Genomic DNA, 20,350 nt, shown 5'->3' on the forward strand with positions numbered 1-20,350 from the left:
TTTAATCAGCTAATACAGATATCCAGCTAGCTCTGACTTAGCAGGGGCGCGTCAGACCTATGCAGAGTGGCAACACTGCTTCCACAAAGAAAGAATGATTGAAACTAAAAATTGTCCAACATTCCAATGCCTCAAATCCAATGGACAGTTTTATTTCTCTGTAACCACCTCCTGCCAGCAATGTAGCCATCATTGCTGAGTGGGTATCTATGGACTTCCTCCCATAATCGCACTTCCCGCACCCCCCCCCCTGCGGTGCGCATTAACAGGGATCTGTGATCAGGGTAAAGAGCCAATCACAGCTGCTCTTTACCGTGTGACCAGCAGTGAAAGCCGATAACCGTCAAACTCACACAGGGGACAGTGCAGCCCCAACAGTGCCCACAAGTGCTGCCAATAAGTGCTGCCTGTCAGTGCCATGTATCAGTGGCACATATCACTGCAGCCTCATCAAGGCCTCCTCATTAGTGCTGCCTCATCAGTGCCCATCAGTGCAGCCTATCAGTGCCCATCAGTGTAGCCTCGTTAGTGCACATCAGTAAAGGAGAAAAATTACTTAGTTAGAAAATTTTATAACAGAAAAATTTTATAACAGAAAACCTTTTTTTCAAAATGTTCAGAATTTTTTCATTTTTTTAGCAAAAAATCAAAAATACAGTGGTGATTAAATACCACCAAAAGATAATGATAACAATTTTGTCTGGGTACAGTGTTGCATGACCTCACGCTTGTTATTCAAAATGTGACAGCACTGAAATCTGAAAATTTGCCTGGGCAGGAAGGGCTCCTTATTCTACTTTTCCCTCCTTCTCTTTTACTACTTTTTCTTTCTTCTTTATTTTATGTTCAACTACAGAGAAATTGTAGACAGCATTCTCTCTAGACCAGCTATAACTTTTTTGAAATTATTATCAATAACTATGTGTTTATGGTACATGACTCTGAAACTATGTGAACAAATTTGCTAATGAGAACTATTAAAAGTGAAACTGAAACTTCAGATGGGGTTTAAAAATAAATACAGGCCCCAACAGTGTGTTATTTTCTGTCGATCATAAATAGACAGATAACATCCATTCTAACAAGTTATTTTGAGATAATATTTACAGCTCCATGGGCAATAGCATACAATTATCCATATGAACTAGATTTTAAAAGTTGTATGTGGTCCAACCAAAAAAAAAAAAATTCCAGAATGATATAGGCTATTCTATCTGCTTCTGGTAAGGATTACTATTTTATAAATATACTAAAGCGAAGTTATCTTTATTTTATCTGAAGGTCCAGAAGGTGCAAATCTCTTCATTTACCATCTACCACAAGAGTTTGGTGACCAGGACATTCTCCAGATGTTTATGCCATTTGGAAATGTTATCTCTGCTAAAGTCTTCATTGACAAACAGACCAATCTAAGCAAGTGCTTTGGTAAGTAAAAATGCATTAAGATGCTAGCTGTTTAAATAAATTACAAGGCTTCATGTTTTAGGTGTATTTTACTTACTGAATTCAATTATATGGGTGCAAATATATATCCAAAGTAAGGTCAAAGATAATAATGACATTTGAAGGTAAATTTCTTCCCAAAACAAGAGTTTCAGGGTTATGTTACTTTAGCAACCTGCTTGATAAGCTGCACAATCTGTGGCCATTTCAGCAAAAGAACAAGCAAGGTACAGCTTGATTATTTTACTCTGCTTCAGCAAATAGTAGGCGGAGTAGTGGTTTAAGTCAAATATAGCAAAAACCTCTTTTAAGATCCTCTTTAATCTTAGATGCCTAGAGGAAAGTAAAAGCCAGATTTCTCTATATATGCATTTTAAAGTATTACTAAAGTCTAGGTTTTTTTTTTTTTTTTTTGTTAAATAACAAACATGTTATACTTACCTGTCCTGCAAAGTGGTTTTGCACAGAGCAGCCCAGATCCTCCTCTTTTTGGGTCCATTTTCAATGCTCCTGGCCCCTCCCTCCTGTTAAGTGCCCCCACAGCAAGCAGCTTGCTATGGGGGCACCTGAGCTGAGACACAGCTCCCTGTGTCTATTCAGACATGGAGCCGCAGCCCAGCCCCACCCCCTTTCTCTTCTCACTGGCTGATTGTCTTTGATTGACAACAGTGGGAGCCAATGACACCACGCTGCTGTCTCAGCCAATGAGGAGGGGAGTCCTGGGCAGCTGAGACACTCCTGCAACATCACTGGATCTAGATGGACCTCAGGTAAGCATTAGGAAGGCTGCAGCACACAGAAGGCTTTTTATCTTAATACATGGAATGCATTAAGATAAAAAAAAAACCTTGTTCACTTACAACCACTCACATAACCAACAGAACACTATATTTCCAGTATGGAATTTGATCACTTTTTAATTGTTAGCAGCACAGAGTTTTATTGATACCAGCAACAACCTATTAGTGTCTGTGTTTTATGGTTCTAGAGCAGGTTAAAAATTGCCAGAAGAATTTGTCTGGCTCTTTATCCATGACTATTGTTCTTTCTGATACTTTCATACACGAATACAAGTCTAACTCGAAATAGCGAATAAAGATCTAGGCTGCCTCAGCTGGTGTCTCTGTAGTATAGAGGAAAATAGACAGCTAAAAAGATGTAAGGGAAAGTGGGACCACTGTCTTATGCCAGCTCTGCCCGGGACAATTTTCTAACATTGCCTTATAGAAGCAATATTCTCCACTGGTTTTATACAGGCTGCAGAAACACCTTTAACTGCTGCTTCTGGTTAAGGATTTTTTTAGTTTTGTAACTGAAATATCCTCACTTTAAAGCATTTAATATTAAGGATGAACATACTGATTCACAAAGGAAGCCAATCACAAATTGTTTTGATTTACTCCAAATATATTCATACAGATTTGTCCAGTTTCAGAGAATCATATAATGTATTAGTTAAACATTAATTTATTGCAGGATTGTGTAATATTTCACACATCAAACATATTTGCATGGAAACATTCAGACAAAAAAATTGGGGATCATAAATTAGAAGCTTTGTAATCTGTAATTTCTCCTTCTGTATGCATTTTCCAAATGCTAGACTGGCAGCAATGTGCTAAGCATTAGAGCATTATGTGCTCTGATTGTTAACCCTTCCTTTCCCAAAGTGAGTGCTGCTGTGAAAGAGACTAACATCAAACTAGATGAAGATACTTATGCTACCCCCATGTAAAATATATTTTAATAAATACATAGCTGGATTGAAGTTAGTTTTTTGTATCTATAGTTTGATCATAGATCTGCCAGCTTTAAGTATTTTTGTAGGAAAATAGGAAAATCATGAGATTCAAGGAGAAATATAGCACAACCATCTCTGATTCTTCTGCTGCTCTTTGTTGGGATTTGAGGATCTTGCTAAAAGGCTCATCAATATATAGTATATTTGATGTAAAAAGGAAAAAAATACATGAAGCCAGCATATTTTTAATGGCAGCTGCCTTTAACATTTTTTTTACCTTGAACAAATATAGCATTATTAAGTATTATTCAATGAACAGAGCTCTTAGACAACCCTGCTGTGGTTACACATTAGGGTTGCATATTTAGAAAACACAGCCTGGTAAAGGCATTTTTTTTGTTACCTGTAATGAGTCTACTTGCCATTCTGAGCGCAGGACAATATATTGCCTTCCTCTTATTTTTAATTTTGTATTGTTTAAAATGAGCCAAGCACAGGCACAATAGTTCACAAAGGAAAATGAATAGAAACTGACAAGTGAATGTAGTGAGTAAATGAAACTAATTACTTTCTGTGCTGGGAAATGCTGTTACCATACTATCTAAGTTTAATTTCAAGAATACCTAATCGGCCCTCTTTGTGCTAGAGGCAGACACACCACTTACTAGGTAGCTTTGTGTGTATCTTCTATGCTGTCACACCGGTAACATGCTTCATACTCTCTTGTCTCATGATCAAAGATTGGAAAAAGTACACCTCAAACTCTGGACTCCATATGCTCATCTTACTTTACCATTTGTCCAATAGCCATAGTAAAACTGTATCATCTTATTTTTCATTTGATGTTCTATGTGCCAATTATTTCTGACGGTGACGGTATTGTATTTATTCTAACTCTCCAATTGTTTGCTAAGACCTATACACTAATCTTTATGCTTACTCATATTTAGTTACCCTTTAAGAAGCATAGTCGTGTATGTCATTGTATGTAGTCTTGCATTTTGATGTGTTATTTTACTTAAAAATGCATGATAAGCATCCTCGTGTATGTTTTTGATACTATGTGGGATGATTTTGTAAAGTGATGCAGTTATTCCCAAAGCCACATGATTTAAATGCTTGACATTAACAGTTATTGAGCACCGTTTTTCATCCTTAGATTTGAGTAAAATGGCCTGCATGGATTTAGATCCAAGCCATATTGGATTGACTAACTAATAATAAATATCTGCTAATTGTTTTCCTTTCCTTTAAACCTAAATTTGCATTTAAAAAGCCCCTCTTCACCAAACAATATCAAATTGACACACCAGGCATAACAGCTGATATTCCCATACCAAGACGGCCATGAGCCAGTGGGGCCAATAATAAGTGGATACTAACCTATATACCCTTTAGCATAAGGACTAGAATGTGTGTGTGTGTGTGGGGTGGGGTGGGGTGGGGTGGGGGGGGGGAAGGGGGTGGCAGTAGCTTTGTTACTCTCTTTCCCTCTAAACTAACAAAAAGTTTCAATGGATTATTGCAGAGAAATTGAGTATCTGCATCTACATGCTTTCTATTGTATTTAAAAAACAAAAAAAAAAAACAAATCCAAACCCAGAGAAAGAGATCACATAAGTAGATTATTGGGCACATTGGTGTCAAAGTTAAATTTAATATTTTACACATCACTAGTGATGGGCAGGCTTCTGAATGAATAAACTTTTGTACAGCATATGCATATGTGTAATTTAAATAATAAACTGTCTATGGCCACTTTAAAAGTGATTTATTTTTCTAAATATACTTATTTGTGTTTCATTTGATTAATTCCTAATTTGAAAGATTTTACAGTATTTTTATTTCTAATTTCAGTTGATGAGTTAAATTGTTATACAAAATCAGTTCCATGCACTTTGTTCTGTTTTATCCTTCACAGGTTTTGTAAGCTATGACAATCCTGTTTCCGCCCAAGCTGCTATTCAGGCTATGAACGGCTTTCAGATCGGCATGAAACGCTTGAAAGTTCAGCTGAAACGCTCCAAAAATGACAGCAAACCTTACTGATCTTAACCCCAGAAGCTTTCTGCTATTACTTTAGCTTTCTTAGGGTAAGTCCCATGAGCCAGCCTAATCTTCACTTGGGGCTGAGGAGGAAAACATTGCCAACACTCACCAAGAGAGACAATTATTTTTACATTAAACGCTTCCATTCCCATCTACCGTGGCCCTCTGCGCTTGCCATTTACTCTGGCTATATTTTCTTACCCAGAATCCAGCAAGTTGTGTAACAATGTTCTGTTCCACTTTTCCTTTGCCTATATTTTTTGTAAGACATCTTTAGATTTACAATAGCAGCAAAACAATGTGCAATTAAACTCTGCAACCACTGGTGCCATCAAAAAAACAAAACTGAACACAAGTTAGCATTTCAAGGACCTGGTTGTATATTAGTGACACCAGCAGTTAAGGAGCTAGTGCGGTGGCCTAGTATGAAAATATTGCCAATATACGCATATTTTTCTTTTATTTCAATTTGTTTACATATATAAGGAACACTCACACACAGGCAAAAACAAAACTAGTCCTTCCACTGCGTCAAATTGTTTTAGAAGATTCTAGATATTTTTTAAGTACAAAAAAAATTGACAGAAACAACTGGTTTATCTTTGTGTTATTATGGTGATACATTTTATTTGTTTATTTATTGATTAATTTATTTATTTATTCCATTATTGAATTATTAATTTATGTATGCTGTTATTTATTATAATTATACTATGAATATGTTTGGAAAAGATGTGTGTTTAAAAAGACGTCTTAGAGAACTGTTTCTAAAGCTACAGGGTTTTAAAAAATAACTAAAGTGAGTGAATATACTTGATGTTTCTTGAGAGATAAATTTAATAATAAAGGAAGCCACAGGCCTGTAAATTTTATTTGTAAAAAAAAAGAAACATTTCTATTTTTATACAAAAATTTTTACTGCCTCAGAAATAATGGGAGTTATTTATTGTTAACGTATTGGATATCTAAAGAGAAGTTCTCAATGCTAGATAGATACCTTTTAAAATAGACTCTAGAGAAAAATAAATACATTTTTTTTCTTTAATTTTAGGTTAAAATACCCATTATGCACAAATCACTCTCTTCCTTTTCTATGTTTTGTTTCTATTTTTGTTTCCATCACGTAGTAAAAGATTTGTCCTGTGATTTATTTGTTGTATGGCATTTGTTCAAAATGGCCGCCTTTTCCCTTCTGTAACCCTTCCTTTCCTTCCCAAAGCAATCCATCTGAACTAACTCTAACTGGATGGTTTCTTTTGGGCTGTTCATTGTGCTTTATGTAAAATATATGCTCTATATATTTATAAATAAATGTGAATTATGGAATGCATATAGATTTTATTAACTACAAAGATTTGCATTACATTTTATTCCTACACTGGTTAACCTTTTCAGTGCTGGAATGAGCAGAACTGCATTTTTTTATGTATTCCTGAGCAGACCAACACTGATGGACTAAAAAAAAAAAAAAGTTATTTGTTTCTGCTGCATAGATTCTGTGTAACTTTATACTCTTCCTTGTTTTTTTTTTTTCCCTAGAACATCTCCATGCCTGTTAGTTCACCGTTTGCCTAGCATGTCCCTGTGGCGTCTATTTAAAAAAAAAAAAGTTTCATCGTCCCGTCATTGTTTCTGATGTCTTTCTGACCTCACATCATATTTGATCCTCCAAATGACTTAGTTTGACTTCTGAAATTTGCATGTGATCTCATCTAGCTAAGAATTCTGGAAAACAAAAAAGTCAATGTGAAAAAACATTGCAGCATTCACGCAAGACTGAAATTTACTATAAGAAAAATTATAGAAAAAAAAGACAAAAACCTGTGGCAAAAAAAAAATATTTTTTTTCTTTTTTTGTTTTTTTCGTTTCATAACATAAACAGACTTGAAAGTATTATACAGGGATTAGCATTCTGTCTGGTCACTGTTTCCTAAAGCAATATGTGTCCAGGAATTCAGAATGTTGGTTTCTAAATGAAGCAGACAACTTCCAAAACAGTTTGAGAAAAACTGTCTGATTTTAAGTCTCTAGAGCTCTGTAATAGTTTTTACATTTTTTCAGGCAGTGTAAAGTTTTTTGATAAGGCCATTTTAGGTGGCTCACTTTCTCATTAAATTATATATATAGAACCACTTTTTTGTAGATTAGTATAAGAAAATATTTACCCTGTTTTGGGGCAAATGCTACCTAGTTCTGTCACCTTTTGCTGAACTGACTCACAGTTAGACAATCCATGGTTTAATGCACATGAAATTACCTATATTTTATACTGTTTAAATGTACAGAAAAGAAGGTAAATGTATACTGTGTCATGTTGGTGCTTCTATGAATTTAGTTGTGGCTTCATTAAGTCTTAAGAGTCTTCAGTGTTCTATGTTTAATAAGTTTAACAAAAATTGGTTTACTTGAACGAAAATAATTTTCAGATATAAAAAAAAGTCTGTTTGCTATAATTTCATGTGAAACAAAAACTATTCCAGAAAAATAAGTTTTGTGTTGGCTTGTAAAGCATTGATGTTCTTATTTTTTATTGTGGGGAAACTTAGATGTGTTTGTGTTCAGCAAAATGTGACCTGTTTTTTTTCTTTGAAAGAAAAAAAATCAGTGAAAATACAGTGCCAAATTCCAAAGGTACTTCCTGCCTAAAGCTTCAGTGTATTTCGTGTACGAAGTAATTTGATAACATGGGTATTTTATTATGTGTTTTGTATAAATCCCTTCTATTTAAAAAAGAGAGATTACGAAATTTGTTAACTTGCTATCCTGTGGTCTTGTTGCTTGAAATTGTTATTGTTTGTTATATCTCTTTGATGTTTTTTGGTAATACATTGTATACAGTAAGTGCCCATGTTCCACTTTTTTAACCACTCTGCACATCGAATCTGTGAAAGCAAACCTCACGAGTCACAATTGTACTTTCTTCATGGTCTGTGGAAGTCTTTATGGTGATGAATGGTTGAACTACTATTCCTTTTAAGCATACTGTCCTAAAGAATCAGGGTATATAAAGTACACACAAGCACACCGAATCCATGGTTTATATAGCATATTCATAAGTTATTGTAGAACATACAAAACGTCCACTTTTTAAGGTATGATAAAGTGAAATATATAGAGCATTGACTGCTCAAATTACAGAATCAGTCATGTAGTATCATGAAGTGCCATATTTGTAGCTGATAATCCCCATCTTTTATATGTCATCAAAGCTTTTTTTTTTTTTACCAGAATCTATTCTCTTCTTTCATTGTTTAGATTAAAACCCATTATTACTTTTTCAATTCCTAATGTTGATTTAGGGTGGCCTCTTTGTACTGCCATTGCTCTTCTTTAAGTGAACATAATAGCATTTGATTAATAATGCAGTGCCTGATCTTTAAACCACAGCAAATGCTATTTTCCAGCTACTGACATACACTAGTACAATCCCCTAAGTATCAAGATATGTGTTAAAGTCCCAATGATTTTATATAGGTTCTTGTAAGTGTTTACTACTTTAATCCTGGGTCCTACCAGATTTACATGAGGGCTATTTTTGTATAAGAAAAAAATAATATTACTAAATTATATCTATATGTCATTCTTGGAATATATGTATAGAGATATATGATAGAAAAAAAACATATTTTTGTTACTTAGATTAACTCATATTTGGCTGCATTTCAAAATATCTCATAGATGAATACATAAAATGATTGAACACCAGCTTGGATGCTGATAAGTATTATTTTGGAGCTTTTCTTGCTAGATATGTGAAATTATTTTAGAAAGCTCATTTAGTAATACTTTAAGAGAACCTGTTTTCATGTTCTAGACTGTCATTTCTTTTTCTTTGTTCATCACATTACCACCCTTTACAGTGGGACAATTCAGGGAACTCGTCCTATCAATAAGCAGGAAGTTGTTCATGTATAATGACTTAAAAAGAAACAACTGAAAGCTCAAGGGACATACTGAATGCCCTGCTGTATAAAAAGATCATATCCAGCACTGATACAGTTAATAGGTACGCACTGAAGAGACGTTGCTTAAAGGATTAATATGTTCAACTTTTCTTTCACTTCAAGATTCTAGTTTTTTTGGCTTATGTAACTGAAGTCATTTTAACTGTTCTGTTTTATTATCTCAAGTGCTAAATACGAATAAGAAAAAAAACTTGTAGTTTCATAACATTTTAGAATTACATCATACAAAGAAATGTATTTGTGTTTCTTTTTTGTGCTGTGAGAATTGTTGTTTGTAGATTAAATAATAACTCATTTTGTTTCTAATTACAAATAGTTTTTGAGTATTGTCTGAGAAAAGCCAAAGTTACTGAAATTTTAGTGGAAAATGTAAGATCCTTTAAGTATTGTTTATGTTTTATTGATGCATTTTGGTTCTGTTGTGTGATGGAATTTGAGCCAAAAAAAAACAACAAAAAAAATGGCTTTCCTATTTCTACTAACTGATTGTACTTATGCATTTTGTACCAGTGCAACATTTTATACTGGAGATTAAAAATACAAAAGGAAAAGTTGTGGCTTACTCTTGAGGGCCCTAAACATGACTGATTTTATGTTTGTTTTTTGACTGGCAAAAAAAAGAATGGTTTTGTTTTCAACACTTAAAAAAAAAAAACTTTGGCTTGCTTTTTTATTTGCTTATATCTAACGTTAACAAGTATGTCTAAAATGAAAGCGGTAAGTTTTACTTTTTATTATGTATTGTGCAGTTACACACTAAGGTAATTAGCGCTAGATGTACACAGTCACTTTAAGTGGATAAATGTATTAGTAATAATTAAAACAAAAAAATAGGGGTTTGCTTTTTTTGCTGTTTAGATCAAACTTTTTCTGACTCTTCTGTCCTCATTGTGAACATTACTGTGTAGTTGAAACAGTCAAACTTATTTTTGTAATGTATGTTATTGTGTGATGCCGTTTTTTGCTTCTGTCTCCAATATTAAACCATTTTCCTAATACTTGTCTCTTTGTGTGTTGTGTTTGTTGGTGCTCATCATGTGGTAAAACATCTATACACTTCACTGTTTAACGTCTGTTTTTCCTTTTTTTTTTTTTTCTTTCCTGTACTTTTCTTACTTTATTTTATATATGTTGCGTATATAGGTTACAGTTGATTCCATTTAAGTGAAAGCCTAAATGTGGACAAAAAATAGGGAGAAAAAAAAATCCCAACTTTTTGTTCTATACGTGTAACTTTAATTTATGTCATCACGTTAGCTACAATTTTGTTCTTCCATGCATCAGTTATGAACACATAAATAAACAGAATAACAACTGCCATGCAGTTAACCAAAAGATACTTTTTTTGGTAATAATTATCTAAGCCTACAAATTACACATTTGCCCTTGCAATAGTTAAATTTCAGCAGTTTAGGTCAAAATTACTTTTAAATGCCCAATAACTTCCTTATGTTTACAAAAAAAAGACAAAATACAAGTTATATCTTATTGGGTGAAACAATAGCATCCTAAAATTTTTGTCATCTACAGGATAGAAAACCTAGATATAGGATGACAATATTTGCCGTTATATTCAGTCTTTCAGACAATGCTGTAGAGCAAAGCAAAGTTTAAAAGTCCAGATCAGTAACTTTACATACAGATCTTTTATCTTTGGTTATACTAGTGCATGGCCAAGTCTTTTAAACTGTTACCATATAAAGTTTGCTTGTGTAATATATTCAATAGTTATTCTTATATTTGGGAATGTATTTAAACCATTGAGTGTGTTTCTCCAATATACTAGTGTGTATATGTAAATACTCCAATAGTGATTGGAGTGTATTCACATATACACTTAACCTAGTTAACAAAAACTTTGCCTGTCTGGGCCCATTACAGGTTGAGCAGCATATTATAGTATTATTTAGGAACTCAGAACAAAGTTTTTAATTTATTTCTAATGTGTACTTCAAATTGAAGTACACCTACAAACAAGTAATTGCCTTTTGGTATTTGACCACAGCTCTCAGCTAGAGCCATATTTTTGGTTGAGGTGAGGCTATAGCATGCCCAAGGCTATTCCAGCAAAGATTAAACATTGTTAGGGACTCTGAGAACATAATTACTCATGGCAATGCTAGGAGGTGAGAATACCTTTCATTAAACATTACAGGCCTTCATAAGAAAATATTATTGGTAAAGGACATTAATTAAAAAAACAAAACAGATGTACTACTTCCTCTATAACATAAGTAATATATTATACAGTTACTATTAGCTTTTATAGAGGTTGAGATTATGCCTTGCTGCATGTGAGAATCCAGTGAAAATATAGGAGTACATTTTAATAACATTTGTAACATGCAGCCCCAAAGGCATTCACAAAAATGCTATTTCTTTTGCAATAACAATTATACATTATTCAGAAATGAGCATTATTTGTATTTATTTTAGATTCCAACATAATGCAAACAAATGTGGTTGCTAAGCTGAACATTACAGGCCTCAATAATGCTAAAGATCAACAGCATAATATATGAATATAGATCTATTTGCATAATGCATTGTCCTACCATGGCAATCCCTTGCATTGTATTTTACAGCTCACTATCAAGATGAATGGTTCAGAGTCTCTCAGTTATTAGGCCTTGTTTATCCACAATTCTGCCAACAATGCAAACAATGAAACTGTGAAAATTGTTGAATATATAACTTGTTATACAAAGCTTTCCACATCCAATCCTAAAAGGTTACACTTGTACAAAAGGAAAGCTGCTTATTATCAATTCATTCAGTTATGATGGCAACAATTGCCATGCTAGCACTATCATGGTAAATAGTATCCATTTAGAAATGTCTGGATACATGCCATTTCCACAGCAACCCAAATAATTCTCAAATTATTCCACTTTTTAGTTAATAAAGCTTTTGTATTTTAAAAGGTGAATACTGCAGTTTAGATACACTGATTGCAAGCAAATACTGCTCATGTACACTATGATAAGTTTTGTAAGGTATCAAGTATGAGAGCTGTAAAAAAAAAAGTACTTACACTGACATGAGTGTTAAGACTTACAGTACACATACTAAAGGTATAATGCATAATGCAAAAATAAAGTTTTGAATTTTTGAACAGACCTTCACTAAGATGAGGGGGGTGAGTTGATTTCACACAAGGTCTTTACTGCATGAGGACTCGGCTAGAGAAATTCTGTGATTCAGAAATACTGTCAAATTAGTGCATCATTTCTCAGTCCATCTTTATGGTAGGAATATATGGAGTACCTATTGTTAAAGGGAACCCAAATTCAACTAAGAGTGTTTCTGCTTAGAGAAGACTTAGCAGGGGTTTACACTATATCATTTATAGTATATAATATATTATAATATATAATTCAGGAACATGCAGAATTTTTTTTTTCATTTTCAAAGTTAACAGTCACAATAGTCAAATAAACACATTTGTGGGACGTGTGCACTTTACATATGAATCTATCCAAACTCTAAATGTCAACAATTAGATTTCTATAGCATAGCAAAAATGGTTTTATAAAAGTTTACCTAATGCAAAAATCATCGACAATTTCATGATTTTAATCAAGTTGATGCATTTTAAAATACTATTGCACTGCCCCAATGATAAAAGTCAGATAAATTGACCCTTTTAGTTTGAGAATTTTATTAATCTATCTTTCCACTCAAGTTCTACTTATACAGTAAAATGTAGCCTTTGAGCACCTTTATTACTTGAAAGTGATTAAGGCGGTTCATTAATTCAGAGAAAATCATCAGTTATCCCAATCCAAGGTCCAGTAAAACATTGTCAGCTACAATCTGTCAAGAATTAGGTAGTAAAGTGTTTCCCCGGGAAACAACCTTCAATGCTTTTAACCTAAAAAAAGTGCTCACTTTTTACCTTTAAATGTATTCAAAGGTATTTAAGTCATGGGTGACTAGTGTTCCCTGTTCTAAAGGAAAAAGGGAATAATTGTGTTGGTTAGAGGGGTTAAGCTATATTTAATGGGCTTAGTTCCCATTTAGTCTATATCGATTTGATGATAGGTATATGTATTGTTGTTCTCAGTAAGGCATTTGCCATATATGCCCCAATCCTAAGGGGTCCCAAAAATGTTTGAAATATGCCACAAAATTTAACAAAAAATGTTCTTCTTTCTAATATCTCTAAAAATAACTGAAATATGTTTCTTATGTAAATTAATGTTTACTGATAAAGTAAAAAATCTATTTGCTGAAAAAAAAACATTAATTAGATCCTAAGAACTAGATCCATTATAGTTGCCCCTTATATTGTCTTCCATTACCTATTCCCTGTATCACTGGCAGTTAGGGAAGAAGATCCTAGATACTGGACAATTGATTTGATACTTCTATATGATTTGTAAGTTAACACGGGTGACATTATCCCACAGTATCCTTTTCCTTTAGAAAAGCAGCATCTTCGATGAAAGCCTGGCTGGCTGCTGGCTATTGGCAAATTTATTGTAAAGAAAAAAAAATGCACACTGCTTGCAGTGTCTTGCACAGCACTTATGAATCTAGTATGTATGTCAACAAATGAGACCTGCTAGTCTCAAAGAGAATATATAGAGTGTTTTATATACATTTTCTGAATTTATGTTCAATAGTCAAAAATACATTTCTTTTAAATAATATAAACGTCCTGCATAATAATATACATTTCCAGCATTATGTAAAGGAATGCTAGAAAATGAAGCAGAAGTCCAAGAGAGTTAAAAAAATATATACTGTTAATGATAGGCATACCCACTCCCCTTTTCCTAATATGGCCCCATGGGACTGTGTGGGTTGGGGAGTTATACACAGGCTACCAACAAGCATGCAGCAGCTGTGGTCTTTCCTTTTAGAAAGTTCTGCATGCTTTACAAACTGAGTGTCATGGATGCAACCAAAATTCAATGTTTATCTATAAAAAAACACAAATCATTATAACTTTATAAATATCAGTTTATAAAGGCTAAACAAATGTCTATTTTGACAAAAAAAAAGCTATTGTATTTCCTTTTAAATACCTATGCATGTAAGCATAGTTAACCTTCTGGCTTACTCTGCCAAGCAGCTATAATATGTGTAGTCAGCAAACAAAATGAACAGACTACTTCCTTATTGGTCAGAAGTTACCAGATCCGGTCTTTCAGCAATAGGGGCTCTGTTAAGTGGACAATTTCTTGATCATGCCAATGTTCTTTTATTTGTCATTTCATCACAACCATTGTTTTAATATTTAGTCTTCAGGAAAAGTAGACAAGAATCCTCAACATTTTATCAAAATCCCACTCAGTGACTGTACATTCTTTCCGCTGAAATGCAAACCAATAAATTGAGTATAAACTCCAGTGCATCATTATAAACCATCTGCTGGTTAAGGAAGAGACCTCTTACACTATGTGCATTATATTTAATGTTGTAAATGCAGATGTTAGTAAATGTAACGGTCAATATAAACAACATAAATTATTTCTGATAAAAAAAAAAAAAAAAGGAATAATTCCAAACAATACAATAAAGGTTTCTTCAGCTACCATTTAATTAATATGGTAAGATCACTGTACTGCCATATGATTCATTCCTGATAAGTGAATGCAATTGTCCATAAACATGAAGGGCAATTCACTTATCAGGAATCAACTGTACTGTTAATCTGTTGACTTTTGTTTTTCATCCCTGTTGTAGATCACTGCTATAACTGTGCTTTTGTTTTCTCTCATGCTTGTAATGGAGAAATTGCCAGGACTTTGTTTCATTGATGCCAACACAAATAGAAAATGGTAAAAGAAAATATATTTACTCGAACTATGCACTGGTTTTCAAGAACACAACGTTGGATGTGTCATTGAAGAAAATGGATAATAAAAATAAAGCATAAATTAATAAAAACATTTGTCTTTATTTTTATATATTTTACAGGAGATAAATGCCTTAAATAAAATGTAACATTACATTAAAAACACTCTGGAAGAAGTAGAGTTTACACTTTCTTTAAGAAACTAAAAGGTTTCCCAGGTCCACATAACTGGTCAATTGCAGAGGTTTTGACTACTTGTTATTTGCTTGTACAAATGAGACAAAATAAATAATTTGAGAAGCACTAAAACCATCATTTGGAGATGCAGGTTTTAACATTTTGTTATATATAAACCAGAGGTATCATTCTCAGACTTATACAAGAGAAAAAAAATGACCACGTTTTAATAGAGCCAGATCTACACCTCTTTTCCTACACTGGCTTATATAAGTCACTTTTCACTTATTTTCACTACTGATGGAAGAAAATGTTTTGCTCTGTGTAGTTGCATGTTACAGCCTCATCCTTTCCTATGCATAGGCCTAACAATGCCAAATGACATATCTCATATCGCACCACAGTGAAGTCTGATCTAAGTTTGCAATTACTATTTTCTTACAAATGACATTCTATTCTAATACATTAACCGCAGATGTATAATTCTGGTGCCTGTGTTTTAAATTACAGTAATTGATTCACCTGCAGTGAATGTTTGGTAAATGTCACATTAACTGGTTTATAAATATGCCCCTTAGTGTCTAATTACCTATGGTTGCTTGCAAGTAAGACGATCACCAAAGAGAAAAAAAAAAAGGAGGGTATTTGTGATTAATTAAACAATTGTAGCTCATGAAAAGTACAACCATCTTCTCATTCTCTTAAAGCTCTTGACTGGTGGACTTTACTGACCAATGACAGCTTGTCATATACAATAAACAGTACTTTTCCATTCCATTTAATAAAAATATAATTTCAGGTTTGGGTGTACAGATCCTATATGAAAAAAAGACTGAGTTTATAGTGAAAGCACCGTACTTTACCGAGTTTATCTTGTAATCTCAAACAGCAGCCAATTGAGACAACCAAGGATGCCACATACATTGAGATCTGCTTATTCTAATGCATTCACAATGATATTTGTTATATATGACTGATAGAATTATACAGTATATGATATGATATGTATGTATATGATATGATATCCTTCACATAAATATAAACTGAAACATTTAACTAGAACTGTGTAAAGAAGACACAAATGCACTTTTACTTTAGGAACACAATCAAAGATTTCAGTGTTCATTTTAGTTCACTTGTACCTTTTTAACTAACTTTTGCTGTATTTTATTCACCATTACATAAAATTTGGTGATAAAAGGTGACTTTAAAGACTTTAAATATTTTTTAAATATCCCCTTTAGAAGAAGATCAAGAGTACTTATCTCTCCGATGGACTGACTTTCTCTCTCTTCAAAAGCTATTGTAATTTAAGAATAATATGCATCCAACACACTTCCAGGTGTGTCAGATGCCTGGCCCCATGTGTGCTGTATCTTCACTCTCCAGCTCTTATGTCACCACAGGATACAGTAGTAAAATGTGTCTTGCAGAAAATTATTTGGGACACCATAGTTCTTGAAGAGAGCAAAGACTGGAGTCACTGAACAATGGAGGGGAAAGTAGTCTTAAATGTTTCTGGCAGACAACCTTTAGAAATATTCTAGCTACAGAAGAACTTTAAGTAATACTCTTTTTTGGTTAACTCATATTGTGTAAATAAGCAAGATTTTGAGAAACATTGGGGTTTTTTCTTCAAGCATTAATAAAGAGTTAAAAAAACATTTTTAAACTTTCTGCTTTCATCTATGAAAAACACAGTACAACATTCTGTTACAGCAGCTCCCCAATTACACATAGTTTGGCTGTTTATCAAACCAGACCTGGAGACTCTGTGCAGCCTAATCAGTGACATCCAGCTGTGAAAAAATGGTTTGCCCAACATTAGCTAAAAATAAGTCTTACTTGATATGTTCAAAAAATGTATATATACTTAAAAATATCCCACATTATACAGTAAAGCTATCTTTGTATATTGCACAAATATTTTTTCCTTAAAGTAGATAGAATCATTTTATATATAAAATACTCACTCTTCTGCTACACGGTGCTGTGATTCAGACCTTCAATAACTTACATTTTCAACTAGGTATGTAATATGGCATATCTAATTGTATATTTTTCCTTTATTTAAATGCTGTTGCCAGTAGGTTATATTTGTTATTGAAAGTGCCCTTCACCATTGACATTGCATTTAACGTGAAGTAGCATGATGCATATTGGCAAGATTGATATGACTCAAGCTGTCAGTCCAACCCTTTGATTATGAATCAATGTTGGCATTTGTGTAGGTCAACGATATGACCTAAACACTGGGAACAAAACAGATGATTTGTAACAAGAAAACAAGTAATGTGCTAGTTTAAAATATCTTTTTTTGACATATTGACTACTTTGGTCTGTACTATTTCATGATAGTAACTCAATTGAATATGCATTTTGTAGTTGGTTCTTTCCTAGCTTAAACCAAAGAGCATCACATGAAGGCTTCAGATTGATAGTGTAATATGTGTCTTAGTTTGACCAAATACTGGTCAACTTTTCAATAAAGAGTACACATAGTAATGGTATACGCTCATAAGTGAACAAAAAAGTAAACTACTGTAACGCCGAGTGCTCCGAGTCCCGTGGCTTCCACGGAGCACTCGAAGCGTCCTGCGGGCTGCAGCGCTCCGGTCGGCGTCCCCGACCGTGAGCGCTGTTCCCCCGCATCGACAGTACTTACCCACCGTGTCCCGTCATCTCTAACTCCCGGCGTACGCCGAGTTCCTTCCTCCTCCCGGCGCGCGTGGCCCCACTCCCTAGGGCGCGCGCGTGCCGCTGCATTGAAATTTAAAGGGCCAGTGCACCACTAATTGGTGCCTGGTCCAATCAGTCCAAATCCTATAAAAACCCACTTCCCCTTCCTGTCCTTGCCGGATCTTGTTGCCTTTTGTGCCTTGAGAAAGCGTTTGGTGTGTTTTTCCCTGCCTGTGTATCAGACCTTCTGCTGTTGCCCCTGACTACGAACCGTTGCCGCCTGCCTTGACCTTTTGCTCCGTCTGACCTTGCCTTTGCCTTGTCCTTCAGTACCGCGCCTGAATCAGCTGTCTTTGAGGTTGAGCCGTTACCGGAGGATACGACCTGGTTGCTACCGCCGCAGCAAGTCCATCCCGCCTTGCAGCGGGCTCTGGTGAAAACCGGTAGTAACTTAGAACCGGTCCCCTGGTACGGTCCACGCCAATCCCTCACTGACACAGAGGATCCACCTCCAGTGCAGTCACCTGCCGCTAGTCTGGACCCTGACAACTACTTTAAACTTTTTGAAGAGTTTCACGTGATTTTTTAATTTAGGACCAGTAATGCAAGATACTATTCTGTACAATTGTGTGCCTAGGCTCTGATGATGGAAACCCAGTCATGGTAATTAGAAATTGTTTCAGATGAATTGTGTTTAAACATTAAGAGATATATTTTGGACCACTGCACATTCAGAACAGTGTGGGATCATGGAATCACTGCAATTAAAAACGTTTATTTTTTATTCAGCAATGAAGGGGAACAATGATCAGCACAATCTGTAATGCAAACAAGAAATTGAGCAATAGTTTCCAATGTCTTCACAATTTTAAATGCAATAAATCCATGGTCCCATATCCCATCCCATTTAATGTAATACTAGAGGAGTACAGAGACTGTTAGATGTGGATGTCATATATTGGCTCTGACTAGTACTAGTACAGCCTGGAGCTTACCTGAATTCATATATATATATATATATATATATATATATATATATATATATATAATGTTTTATAGGATGGACAGCACCAACAAGTAAAAACAGGTAAACACATCTATGAACATAACTAGGTGTGTCCTAAAAATATATATATATTAAACTATCATATAGATTGTATGAATTGACAACAACCTAATGGATATACAGTACATTCTACAGACATTTTTTTCAATCACAAAATGATTTTTCCTTTCCATCAACTCTTACAAAAAATAATACAAGTATATAGTCACCCTTGCTTGAAGAGTTTTAGGTTCCTCTTATTTCTTTACAATACAAAATTTAATTATAGTCATTGCAAAATGTTTTTACAATATTGTTAAAAATTATTCAAGGAATGGTGAACAATTCCTATTAGAAAGTATTAATTCATAGGAAACCTGTCATGAGAGAAAATGTAGGCTGCTTTTGCTGTTCTCCTTCTGAAATAACAGGTGTCTGGCTGTCTTTGTGTTGAATCTTTTTTGGCTCACCAATCTGAAACAATCATCAAGATTATGAAAGCAAGACATCTTTTTGGAGTATTTGTCCTAGGTTATTTGTTTTAAAGTACTGAATCAGCATGACAGTCTGGCAAGCAGCAATCAGAATGAGGGATCGGCAATGGCAGCCTATAATTTCTCTCAACATTTTTTAGTGAAAAGTGAAACTTGCGCTGTTTAAATATTTCTGGAGCTAAAATAGAGTTGAATTGTAGGTGTTAGATGTGAAAGCACCTGTAGACAGTGGAGACCAGTGGCCAGAAACCTAACCACTTCAGGACTGGAAGGTTTTCCCCCTTAATGACCAGGCCATTTTTTGCGATACTGCACTCTGTTACTTTAACTGACAATTGTGCAGTCATGCGACGCTGTATCCAAAAAAAATTGATGTCTTTTTTTCCCCACAAATCAATCTTTCTTTTGGTGGTATTTGATCACCTCTGTGATTTTTATTTTTGCACTATAAACTAAAAAAAGAGCGACAATTCTGAAAAAAAAAAAAAAAACAATATTTTATACATTCTTCTATAAAAATATTCCCAATAAAAAATGTTTTTCATCATTTTAGGCCAATATGTTTTCTGCTACATATTTTTGGTAAAAATCTCAGTAAGTGTATATTGATTGGTTTGCACAAAAGTTATCGCATTTACAAACTAGGGGAAAGATTTATGCCATTTTTATTTATTTATTTATTTTTTACTAGTAATTGAGGCGATCAGGGATTTTTAGAGGGACTGGGACATTGCAGTGGAAAGATTGGACACCTAACTGACATTTTTGGCACTTTTGGGGGACCAGTGACATTACTACAGTAATCAGTGCTAAAAATATGCACTGTTACTGTACTAACGGCACTGGCAGGGAAGGGGTTAACACCAGGGACGATCAAAGGGTTAAATATATCCCTAGGGGGTACTTTATAACTGTGGGGGGGGATTTATTTACTGAATGAACACAGAGAC

General features: G+C 34.2%; 1 protein-coding gene across 24 annotated transcripts in view; it reads left to right on the forward strand.

Moving 5' to 3' along the window:
• Positions 1-10,197, forward strand: part of CELF2 (CUGBP Elav-like family member 2) — a 713,329-nt gene extending 703,132 nt beyond the window's left edge. For 23 of the 24 annotated variants that reach the window (XM_082254349.1, XM_082254366.1, XM_082254368.1 and 20 more), the window contains 2 exons: positions 1,282-1,425; positions 5,106-10,197. In XM_082254349.1, the coding sequence (XP_082110475.1) occupies positions 1,282-1,425; positions 5,106-5,233 (272 nt within the window). In that variant the 3' untranslated portion in view covers positions 5,234-10,197. The remainder of the gene's footprint in view (positions 1-1,281; positions 1,426-5,105) is intronic. The other variant, XM_082254360.1, reaches the window with a different exon arrangement.
• The last annotated feature ends 10,153 nt before the right edge of the window (positions 10,198-20,350 follow it).

The sequence above is a fragment of the Pelophylax lessonae genome (assembly GCF_965119305.1).
Source record: "Pelophylax lessonae genome assembly, chromosome: 4".
Classification (NCBI taxonomy): Eukaryota; Metazoa; Chordata; class Amphibia; order Anura; family Ranidae; genus Pelophylax; species Pelophylax lessonae.